The 11,613-nt window shown below is 46.4% G+C and overlaps 1 protein-coding gene across 3 annotated transcripts in view; it reads left to right on the forward strand.

The window, feature by feature from the left end:
* The window catches only part of TNFRSF11A (TNF receptor superfamily member 11a), a 29,078-nt gene extending 19,813 nt beyond the window's left edge, over positions 1-9,265 (forward strand). For 2 of the 3 annotated variants that reach the window (XM_030042151.2, XM_030042150.2), the window contains exons 9-10: positions 883-1,768; positions 6,037-9,265. In XM_030042151.2, the coding sequence (XP_029898011.1) occupies positions 883-1,768; positions 6,037-6,416 (1,266 nt within the window). In that variant the 3' untranslated portion in view covers positions 6,417-9,265. The remainder of the gene's footprint in view (positions 1-882; positions 1,769-6,036) is intronic. The other variant, XR_003927443.2, reaches the window with a different exon arrangement.
* Positions 9,266-11,613: the final 2,348 nt, after the last annotated feature.

The following is an 11,613-nucleotide window of genomic DNA, read 5'->3' on the forward strand; positions in this document are numbered from 1 at the left end:
AACACACCTTTTTGAGTAGGCAGTTCCTCTTTTGTCTCACAAGTGTTAATGCAACCTCCTGCGCTGGCAGCTGCTCAGATCCTCTGGGACAGAGGAGTGAATCAACAGGAATTAGGGGCTGGCAGCATTTATACTCTCTCTTCTATCCTGGAAGATCTGAACAGATGCTAGAAATGAAAGGTATCAGTTCCCAAATACCTGTCTTTACAGCACAACTTCCATGAAGTGAAGGAAACCCTTAAATTATTTCGCAACCCTTTTTTTTTGGAGCTGCAACCAAAAATACGGCTTTTATTTGACAAGTACTGGCAACATGATGTTTTGGGCCTTAGCATTTGTTGTCCTAACATTTTCCAGGTCAAAGCAACCTTGCCCATGTGACTTCTTTTTTTCTAGCTTGTCTTGGGCCCTCTGAATCAACCCAGTTTCTTTTTCCGATCATTACTGATAATAAAGGTTCTGCTCCCAGTAAGGCCTTCACAGATCAACAGCCCTTCAGACGCTAGGGGGTTTCCAAACCCTTATAAGCAGTCAGGTAGGTCTTACTGATGGTCCATAAGGAACAGCAGAATCTAGCGACTCTTCTAGATTTATTAACTCTTAAGGGCCTTCTTAAGACCTAGGAATAGTCATGTCCCCAAATTAAACGTTATTGCCCCCCAGGACACCAGATTTTTTTCTGAACACCCGCTGAGCACAGCATGACCAGTCACAGTTTCACAGCAGAACAGAATTACACTTCAAGACTCAAATATAGCTGTGCTGCTCAACCTCAGCAGCTCCGCACCAAGGAAGAACAGGGATCTGCTTGTTCCTTCTTTGTCTAGCAAATAATCTTCTTCTGATCTATTTCTTAATCAAGTTATTTTTAATTTCTTTCAGGAGCCCCACAGAGATGCATTTGTTACCGAGAACATCACGAACATTGCTGTCCCCCAGGCCTCTGAAGGCATGTGTCTCCTGGGCCCCACCAGCTCTCCTGCCCCTGGAAACTCATGCTGCGCCAGTGGTCACGCTCCTTGCAGGAACGGGAGCCCCAGCACAGCACCGTGCGAGGCGGGAGGGAACCTCCAAGAGTTTTCTGTCGTAACTGAGACTGATGATGACCATTTCCCACCAGTGCCCACGGAAGATGAATACACGGATAAGGATCTCAATACCGCCGATTATTTATCTTTGCTGAGTCGGACTGCCAGTAAAACAGTGTCGTCATTTTCGGAACCGATGGAGGCAGGGGAGAACGACAGCTTAAATCAGTACTTTTCAGGGATTGGGAGCACAGAGGACATATCAGTCTCTCAAGGCTTTCACCCTTCTTCCAACACAGATGGGGCACACATTGCCACGGACAAACTTCTTCAGAAATCTTGCCAACATGCCCATAGTTGCCTGAAGGAAACGGACAACAAAGGCACAGATCATTTTGCAACAAACAATGACTCAGAGAAGATCTGTGTGAGGTGTGGCATTTCGTACAGGGAGTCTCCCAGAAAGTGGAGCAAACCCTGTTGTGCTGCAGCTGACAGTGCCTCCACCTCCCCAGAAACTGGATCCTATGCACAGTGCACCTGTGGCTTGAATTTCCTCTCTGCTGGTCAGAGCACACTAGCAAGTGATCATAGTATGGAAGATGCATCTTCAGATAGTACCAACATGAAGTACCAGAACACAAACAGAAGCACTTCAGGGACAAACAGAAGCACTTCAGGGACAAACAGAAGCACTTCAGGGACAAACAGCAGCACTTCAGACCTCCCTCCAGCATCTGGTAAGCCCACTAGGCTTGACCTGTACCCAGTTGTATAGGATTATTCTCTGTGCTGGCTCGGTATTATTCAGAGGGTCTGATTTAGGAGAAGGGGAGAAGAATAAAATTATGCCTTTTCACTTAATTGCCCTGAAGCTAATCTGAAAACAAAACTGAAATAGTAAGGCTATTTGGTTTGTAGTGAATTCTGCAGATTGTATGAGCACTATTGTTGGTCATGAGGGACCATTGTCCTGCCCTTACCTAACCAGCAATGCAGAACCCATCTTCTGGCTGTCACTGCAGAGGCCAGGCAATTCCTTTACTGAAGCATTTTGGTGATAGCAGGGGTGTGTATTGGAGAAGACTTAGGAGGAGGAGAGTATAGGGACCTAGATGCTGAGTCAAGAAAGGATGCATAACGCTCAGACAGACAATTTTCCATTCAACAGTCTGCTTGTACATTTTTGCCATTAGGTTTAATCTGGTTACATTTATGTGGCGGTCAGTGAAACTCCATCTGGAGCTGTAACCTGGTGGCCACGACTGGGTCAAAGAGATTATGTTCAAATTTCTGTTTTTAGCTCTTTGTTTTCATTTGCTAGGATATAAGCATTCACCTAAAAATAATTTCATAGAGACATTGATTCTCCATACACAAGTGCTCTGCCCCCTAAACAACTCTGAAACACTGTCGCAAATTTACGAATTGACTACCAGTTTACATATTGAGTAAATATATCAAAATTGTCAAATGAAAGCAGGGAAAAAAAAATCACTGAAGCAAAACTAGCAGAAGGGAAGTAATGAGCCTTTTCTGGATGAAACCTTCCTCCCTCAGACTTTTTTCAGTATAAAAGTCTGCAATCTGCCTGTCATGTGTTATTAGTCATTTTAGATTATAATCTCTTAAAGTCAGATGCTCTATTTTTGTTTATGTCGATGCACTGCCAAGCATAATGAGACCTTAGTTTTGACTGGGACATCTAAGTATTACTGTAATACACGCAGCAGTCGTAAGCAGTTGCCCTTCTTTAAAACCATGTCGTGCCTTAAAGTTTCTTACGGAGACATTCTTGTCAGTCTGCCAAAACCCAAAAGCAACACTTTTGAAGGCTCTTCCTCTCTCAACATGCATGCATGTGGGAATCTGAAAGTGTGTAGCGTTCATCTTTCCAAGACCAAATAGTCTTTCTGCTGCTTCAGTTTCCTGAAATCCTGACACAGTTTCACTGCCTGGTCTGTATGAAATTCAGCAGTAGTAAAAAAGAACACAGAATATCTTTCGTTGCTGTTGGCAGGGGACTCTGAGGTACAACTGAAAGTCAAGTCATATTTGGCACTGCAGAAGTACTGCTTTTCTTTCTAAATCTGACATGAAGAGGAAGAGAAAATATTAAGGAACAATAGGGCAAATAGGAGAGCTTGGATTTAAGAGACGTGCTAGAAAGTGTCGTCTTAGATCTGCAGCGTAATTCTTTACATGGTATTTTAATCGTGTCTGTGCCTTCGGGTATGTACATGCTATAGTGCCATCTGGTGAAACCTGAGCACATACACTGTGTTCCTAATTTGCCATTTTTTAGGCACGACTGCCAGAAGGTACTGACAGAGCTGTGGGCAGTGTGAATGGGGGTTAGTTAATCTGTAGCTAATGTGGCTTGCTGGCAGAGGTTTTTTCTGTCTGCAGAATGACCATGCCTTGCTAGCAATGCCTGGTTGCACGGGGAGTGGGACAGGGCTTGGCCATAGGTTCCACACTGAAGCACCCCGGCCACACTGGGGCTGCCCGTGGAGCTGCAACATCATCGGTCATTTCGCTGGGCCTTGTAAAAGGTCCAGATGGCATAAATGTGCATGCAAAATAACTTTCTGTAAAGCTTCTCAAAGCAACTGAAGCCACCGGGCTTTGTACACAGTCATGCTAAGACAGAATGGTACAAAAGAGGGTAGATGAACAAACAGGAAGAAAAAGGCCATGGGTAATTCCATGAAGTTTTGGGTTTAGTTCCCTAACGCTCAAAATGACAACAGAAATTGCAGACTCTGTCCCTCCTGTGAAACAACCCTAGAGGACCAAAGTAAACCTCTGGACAGGTGCCACTTACAGGGGTCACTACTAGAGACGGAGGCAAGCCTTCAAGCACTCTTTCAAACTCCCAAGCCTGGAGGCAGTCAGAACATGAAGCGTCGGTTCATGACCACCTCAAAGTCATGTGTAGGGCTACAGCATAAAGCATGAGTGCCAGAAGACCAAAGTGACTCATGATCAGGAATGGTTTTGCAGAGCCTTTCACTTCCAGATCCCAAACCAGCCTGTTTCAGCAGCGACAAACAGTTCGTAACACCTAGAGGCTATTAGATGGCTCAGAGAAAATTAATTGCCTGCGTTGTTCCAGTTCTTAGTGAATAATTACCACAAAAATTAATCTGTCATTGTAATTAATATCATCAGGTATTCTGAAAAGATCAAAAGCCTGAAACGCTGCAGAGAACGATGCCTTCACTTATCCTTTGAAGGCGTCCCTTATACTTTCCAGGTTGGAAGCACATCTCTTAGTACAGTGCAGGAAGCTCTTGTGTCCATTTTCTGTGCTTTTGGTCCCCAAATATCCTTTTGTTTCAGCACAGTGTCTTCAGTAAGCAGTGAAGATTTGCCAGCCACGTTCAACTAAACATTATAAATGCGTTAATCTGCCTTTTTTTTTTCTTTCCCTCCCCACTGTCACATATATTTCTAAATTCTTGATCTCATACTGAGCACTGGTAAACTTTTCTGCAGTACCTTTTGCAAGTGACAGGCAATCTGTATAAAGGCAAACTGTTATTTTTGTACTCCTATTATGCCTAACAGTTTTGTTGATGGCAGACAGCCAAACCGAATTGAAACAGGGGAAGCAATTGGCAGGGAAAAAACTCCCGCAGAGAAAACTCTTATTGACATCTCATGTTAATCAACAACACTTGGAAAGAAAGCAAAGAGCTAGCAATGCAGTGGTTTAGCTAAAATAAATAGGATTGCTTGAGGGGGGCTATTAAGGAGATGCTCAAGTGCTACCCAGACTTGGTTATGAGCAGGCACAGGTCCTAACTCAGCACAGCTGGAGCCCAGTGTTCTTTACTGATGTGCAAACATCACCCATGGCCGCTAGAAAACCAGCATTTCTCTGGGCTGGGCCATGCTTAGCTGCAGTGAAAATGGTAATGTCTCAAGGGTTGAGGAACGTAATGAGGAAAGGCACAAAATGTCTAAAAGGTGTCAGATCAGTCCACAAGTAATAATTAAGTGAAGCACAGCAGGGAAAACATTTCTTAGGAAGAGTGTTCATAGGCTACAAAAGAATTTTTTTTTTTTTCTTTTTTTTTTTTTTTTTTTTTTTTTTTTTTACTTGGCTGCTTCGGTTGTTTGATTTTCAAACTTTAACAAGTTTTTAGTTTGTTGTTGAAAGTTTGCTCTCAGTTATTTTCTTTCTGCTCTGAGTGAAGTTTATTAATTCCCAGAGCCTTGAGTCAGTGACCCAGTTCTTGAATGGCAGAAAGATTGAATTTATACTGAAAAAATCTCTAACCACAGGCAAACTGACTGAAACCATAACTCCATTAGGTTGCTATAATATAGACTCTGTCTCTTCACTGGAGTCAGTGTATATCCAGGTAAATCCATGAGGGCACAAGGTGAGTACGGGAGTGTACCTACATGGAGGATCAGGACAATGTAAGATAATTGTATAAGCTCTGTGTCATTTGGACACTGTGTGACTGTGTGGTCTGGCATTAAGTCTTTCACTATTTATTCAATAAGCCTGCTACCTAGCCCACACGGTAGGACTGATTGTTGTTTACCAAAGGGGAAAAAAAACCCAATGTGATGCCTGGGACTCTAAAAAAAAAAACCCCAAAAACTCATAATTAGACGTTATGACCATTTCTTCACAAACCGTGGGCAGAGGCAGTTTGGATGCAGCTTGTGCATTGGGCAGCACGGGGAGCATGAGTTCATCGCGCTCCTTCTTGCTTCTCAGAGCGCAATTGAGAGAGAAAATGTTTCCAAGCCTTCCAGACAGGCTCCCTGTGGATGACAGGCTTCGTCCTGAGGAGGCAAAAATGGAAATAATGAAAAGGTCCAGTGGAAGGCGTTGATTATAAGAGCCTTCTCGTGTCACGGGGAAAAAATAATGGAACAAGAGTAAAGCCACCACAGCGGATTAAGTTCACGGTGCTAAGCGTCCATCTCACGAGGAGAAAATATTAATCACGTGTGTCTTCTTTCCTCCCCCCTCCTTCCCCAGGAAATGTGACTGGAAACAGTAACTCCACCTTTATCTCAAGCGGACAAGTAATGAATTTCAAGGGCGACATCATCGTTGTCTACCTTAGCCAAAACTCCCAGGAGGGGGCAACGGCCTCGGGGCCGAGCGAGGAGAACGTGGGCAGCCCCGTCCAGGAGGAGAACCTCAGCCGCTGCGAGACTTTCGCCGGCAACACGCAGCACTACAAGGAGAAGTGTGCCGAGCTGCAGGGCGCCCGCCTGGCGGCGGGGAGCGGGGGGCCGCGGTGGCCCGCCGGAGCCCCGGCCCGGGAGCGGGGCCCGTCCTGCCACGGCCGGGCCTCGCAGCCCGTGCAGGAGGAGGGGAAGCTGGGACACTTCTCGGAGAAGGCGTTGAACTGAGGCGGGCCGGTGTCCTTGCTGCGGGCCGGGGCGCGGGGCTGCCGCCATCCCGGGCGTCGCGACGGATTCGGAGACTCTCGCTGCCCCGGGCGTCTCCCGGGAAATTTCGCGGCCGGAAGGGACCCTTGTGGCGCAGGTGGCGGTGGCGGAGCTCTCGCCGAGGAGCTCGGCGGTGGGGACAGGCGCGCGCGTGAAGCCGGGCGCGCTGCCTCCGTCGCAGAAGCGGCGGCGGGCCTTCCCCCTCTCCCTGGCGGGGCGGCGGGCCGCCCGCCTGGCCCCCCGCTCCCCGGCGCCTCTCCCCGGCAAGCAGCGAAGGAGGGTTGAGGAGATCCTTCGGGCCGGGGACTCCGTGAGGAGGAGAGCGGCGCTGGCCGGGCGCGCGGGGCGCTCCCGGAGAGGGGACAACGTGGCGGAGGAGCGCACCGAAAGGGGCCCCTGAGCTCTGCCCCCGGGTTTTCTGTTGGCGACGAAGCTGCGCCCGTTTAGCTGGGCCTTGGGCCTCCTCCGTGCCGCTGGTGGTGGAAGGAAGCGGCGGCCACCTCTGCCGCTGAGCCCAGTGCCGCCGCCAACCTGTGCCTCCCTGTGGCGATCGGGCGGGTGGCGTCAGCCCTTTCCATCTTTCCCCAAGGGAGCAGATGCTCCAGCCTCAAACCAGCGCCAGAGCCAAGATCCTGGTCTGCCCCTTATTAACTCGTGGGTATGAATAGGTGTAATGCTGCTCCAAGCACATGATAACAGGCAAAATACAGCTGATACGCCTTAAAAGCATATCAGATTAATGCCGAGCAAAGAGCATTTATCGTTTTGGACTCTGATTCACCTCTGCCTTCTTGCACCTCGCCAGAGGAATTCAAACCCCTGAAGATGAGTGACGTGTGCCTGGCGTGCTGCTGCATGAATAATGTTACCAAAATCTAAGACACAGAGCTGCTAGCAGGTGGAGGAAGGGTCTATGATAACTAGCTGTGGACGTTTCCTGAGTGACAGGAGAGGGAGGGGTTACCCAAAGATGGAGAATTTAGTCAAGGTCAAACACGGGTTCCTTCATCTGCCCAAACAATTTTGTCATTCCCTCTAATACTTTCATTAGTAAGCAGAGCTTTACTTAGGTAGCATGAAGCTATTTCCAGAGCTCAGCCTGTCTGAGCTGAAATCAGAGTGTAGCCACTGTCACACTGAGAGCTGATAAGCAATGGGACCAAAGGTTCAGATTTTGAGAGCTGATAAGCAATGGGACCAAAGGTTCAGATTTAAAGAATAATAGTAGTTGTAGTCAGAAGGGAGTCTCAGCTACTCAGTTGGCTTTGGTTCAGGTCCCGTATCCTGCAGCATCCTCTAGCAGCCACTGTGGAGAGAAAGGTGAAGGGAACAGAGTCTCAAGGAACTCCCAAGAGGAAAAGATAACATTTTTAATGATTTCCTGACATGGGGTAATTTTCTGACATTATCCTGCACATGTGAGCGCTGCAGGAGGCTATCGTCAATCTGAGCCTTCAGGAGGGTCAGTGCTGTGTTTCCTGCCAGACAGCAAAGAGATCTCTTATCTAGCGTGATCTCATCTGCCCTGACGGAAAAGCTCTCTGGTAGGGAGGGCTCCTACCCGGGGAGGTTATAAAGCTGAGGGGTTCACTGCGTAGCTGCTCTCTTTGCAATAGTACTGCTCTGTGGGTGAAGAGCACCTATAAAGCTGACAAGGTGACCACTGTGTCACAATGAGCTTCTCATCCATAAAACAAAATGATGGGCTTAGCCACCTTCACCTCTCAGGAGAATAATTTTGCATTATTTATATATCTGGGATGTAAAGTTCAGTACAAACGTGCAAGGCTCTCACTTAGGTGGCTGGCAAAAAGGGCGCATGGACAACCAGTCTCCTTTTCATCTCTGCATGGCCTTCAGAAAACTAGACCATCCTAGCGTAGACTCGGCCAGGCAGGTAGGTTGTCCCATTCAGTGATGGCCCAAGCTACCTCTGCCTCTTTGAAAGTGTGTAACTGAGGCTCTCTTATCTGTGGTATTCTTTTGCCTTTCCTGCTGGATCCTTTACAACTTTTCTAGCCTCTTCTGGCCTAATTCTTTGTCCCCTAGGCATTGGTGCAATAGGGACAAAGAAGTAGAGCCACCATCACCTTCATGCAAGGTGGTGCAGATATTCTCGCTCTTCATCTTCATTTTTTCAGTTGTATTTTCCTGGAAAGCATTCATGCAGGACATCAGCCCCACTGGAAAGCATTCAACCAGCCCCACTTACAGGGCAGGAGGGACTGAATTCTTGTGCTCAGCTCAGGGTGAACTACCTGTCTGCAAGTCTGTCTTCTCCTCCTTCTTCCTCTGCAGCTTCTTTCTTCCCTTGGTTTGTATCCACCACCAGAGAGCAGGCTGAAAATCCTGATTTCAGAGAAGACAATGGGAAGTTTACTATGTGTCCTCAGTGAGGACACATTTTTCACTTGCTGAATTTCAGGATCCTACCGAGCAAGGACTGAAACTAGGATCATCAGCAAGCATGAAGAAATGGGTCATAGTGATCTCAGCGCCGTGGCCACTCCCTTAAGGGGAAATGTGATGCGCCAAGAGATCTGATTCTTTTTCTTCCTCCAGAGTCTACCCAAAAACGAAGAAACCATCAGCATGCCGAGTGTTCCCTGGGTCTCTGCCTGGCTGCTTAGACATGGGCCCCAAAGGGACTTCTTTATCCTCACGATTTCATTTGTCATCACTTTGGAGCTGGGGCTGTTCTTTAACATCTGTTTGTACAATGGGGCCCTATGCATTGGGCACTAATTTGGAGGCTTCTGGCTGCTATTGTAATACACATAACTAATGATAATAAAAATCTTAAAGATCTACTTGAGAAAAAGTGAAGATTTTATTCGAATAGAGAAAATCAAATACATTATTATATGCCTATGCTTAATTTGACAAAAAAAAATCAAATGTGAATATAAAAACATTCCTGGTTAGGCTTCTGTAACATTTTTTGTATGTAGAATTGTTTTAACAAAAAGTGCTTCCCTTCCCCAGTATGTTCTGCAATAATGTACAAGAGCATCCACGCACATGCGTGGAACCAGACAGGAGCTCTCGTAGATCTGGTGTGGTAATGCTTTATTGCTGAGAACTGGGCACTGATTCCAACTCATTTCTGAAGTCTCCTGCACAGCATACGTTTTTACAAGTCTTTCAGTCTGAGGAGTCACAACATGCGTTATCCATGACGAATATACTAGGTGCTCTTGAGAGTCAGCCACTTCAGGCCTAGAAGGGCAGCAGTAATTCTGCATATAACCATGGGAAAACAAGCAACAATCTTTTGTTCAAGGGCACTAGAACAGCCCTTCTTATCCCCATGGAAAACAATATGGCATTAAAGATCAATACAGACAATAACTGCTGTTAATCTGTGTACTTTGCTATGTGTTTACACCGAGATTGGAAATCACTCTGCGAGGCTTACAGCATACCTGGGAGTAGCATCGCTAAGATGTCGTAATTTCTACTTGTCCATTCAGGTTCCCTTCCTTTTATCATATTGATGGTATCTGAGCAACTACACCCCTGTGTCTATTATAAAACAGAACCCTGCTGAAGAACACCTTTGTGCTCATTAGGTATTTAATAGAGCTATAGTTTTATCAGATACCTCCATTCAAATTAGGCAGCAGTGCCCCCTCACCACCACCCTTAAAAACAATCTGCAACGATTGGAGAATTCATTTCTGCCAGCACATGATACTGGATGTGGTAAAATGGCTGCAAATTCTTCTTGTGGAAAAGTTATTTCTGGAGTATGTAATATATATTATTAATAGACGCTTAATAATATTCACCAGAAAATTGAAGTGTATTTGACCAAGTTGTCTGAGGTTTCTTGCAAGGAATGCTGAACCACTCCAAATCTTACAAGCTAGTTTTTCATACCTCCTTCCAAATGGCTTTTCTGTCCATCAGGAATACTTTGATGTTGACCTGGAAGGTACATGCTAGGGCAACCTGCCCACAGCGCTGCTTTACAGTGCTCTGGCTTGGAGGTGCGGGCACCAGAGAGCTCTGCCTGGCAGGATTTGGCCTGTGAGGATTCCCACCCCCTGCTCCCCACAATGCTAAATGCCAACAGTTCACATTCACCTTGGCTGAGTTGCAGTGGTATCTCTGGAAAAATTGAACTACTAATTTTGTGGCAGTCGCAGTCACTGCTGAAGCAAAGGGCATGTGATCCCAGGTGCTGATGGGAACGAGTCCCATTTCAGACTGGAAGATTGGTGTGAAATGTGTTTCTCCCCTCTTCCTCTTGCCTGGTGCTATCCTAGCTTCCAGAATGAAGAGTGAGTTGTTGCTATATGAGAAATTATTTCTCTTAGAGCTCTGCCATACGAGTTTACTCTGCCTTTGTGCTGCGGTGTCAAACACCTTGTTGAGTGGGAAGGTTGAAGCAGAAAACAAAACACAAAGGAACAGCTCCTTAACATCCCAGTTTACTTAACCTGATTCCATGGTAAAAGACACTACTTTACATATGATTGCTGAGTCCACAATTTGCAAATATTTGTGGTAATATTTGTAAGGGGCAAATCAAAAAGCAGCATTCCTCCCCCCAAATCCAGAGAAGGAACTGCTCTTGTTTAAGTGGTGTTGCTGATCACACATGATGTCTTTACCTGAGGAGATGGTGCAGCAGAAATTCCTCTCTTCTTCCTTTTTTCCTGTTCTTGTAGGGGGTTTTAGACCTTCTTATTTCCTTCCCACTTTCACCATGTATGGGATGATTTACTTGAGCTGAATATATGTTATTTTCAGTCTTTGTTATGCCTTCAAACCCATTCTATCCAGCAATTGAGGCTGCACTCCTCAATGGGCAATGTGCAGTTTTTGCATGCACCTTCAAAGGCCTCTGCTGTCGTCCAGTGTTTGTACCCTAGGGGGTCCCCATGAGGATCTCCCCTTTGACAGATCCTAGCATATACCTGCATTTCCCATTGCTCTCACTTCAGTAAGTCTGGTTCCCTGGTTTTTCCTTCTGCAAGGCATCAAAGCTGGTTGTGGCCACCAAGTGATTGTGTCGTCTCTGCAGCAAGGTCTGCTAGCCTGCCCGTCTTGCCTTCGGGCCCTCCAGCGCTCTTGTCATATTGTCAAACATTTGTTGGTTGTGGGGTTTTTGTAAAACGTGAGCATACATGAGCATGAACATGGGGAAAAA

This window comes from Aquila chrysaetos, chromosome 18 (genome assembly GCF_900496995.4).
Source record: "Aquila chrysaetos chrysaetos chromosome 18, bAquChr1.4, whole genome shotgun sequence".
Lineage (NCBI taxonomy): Eukaryota > Metazoa > Chordata > Aves > Accipitriformes > Accipitridae > Aquila > Aquila chrysaetos.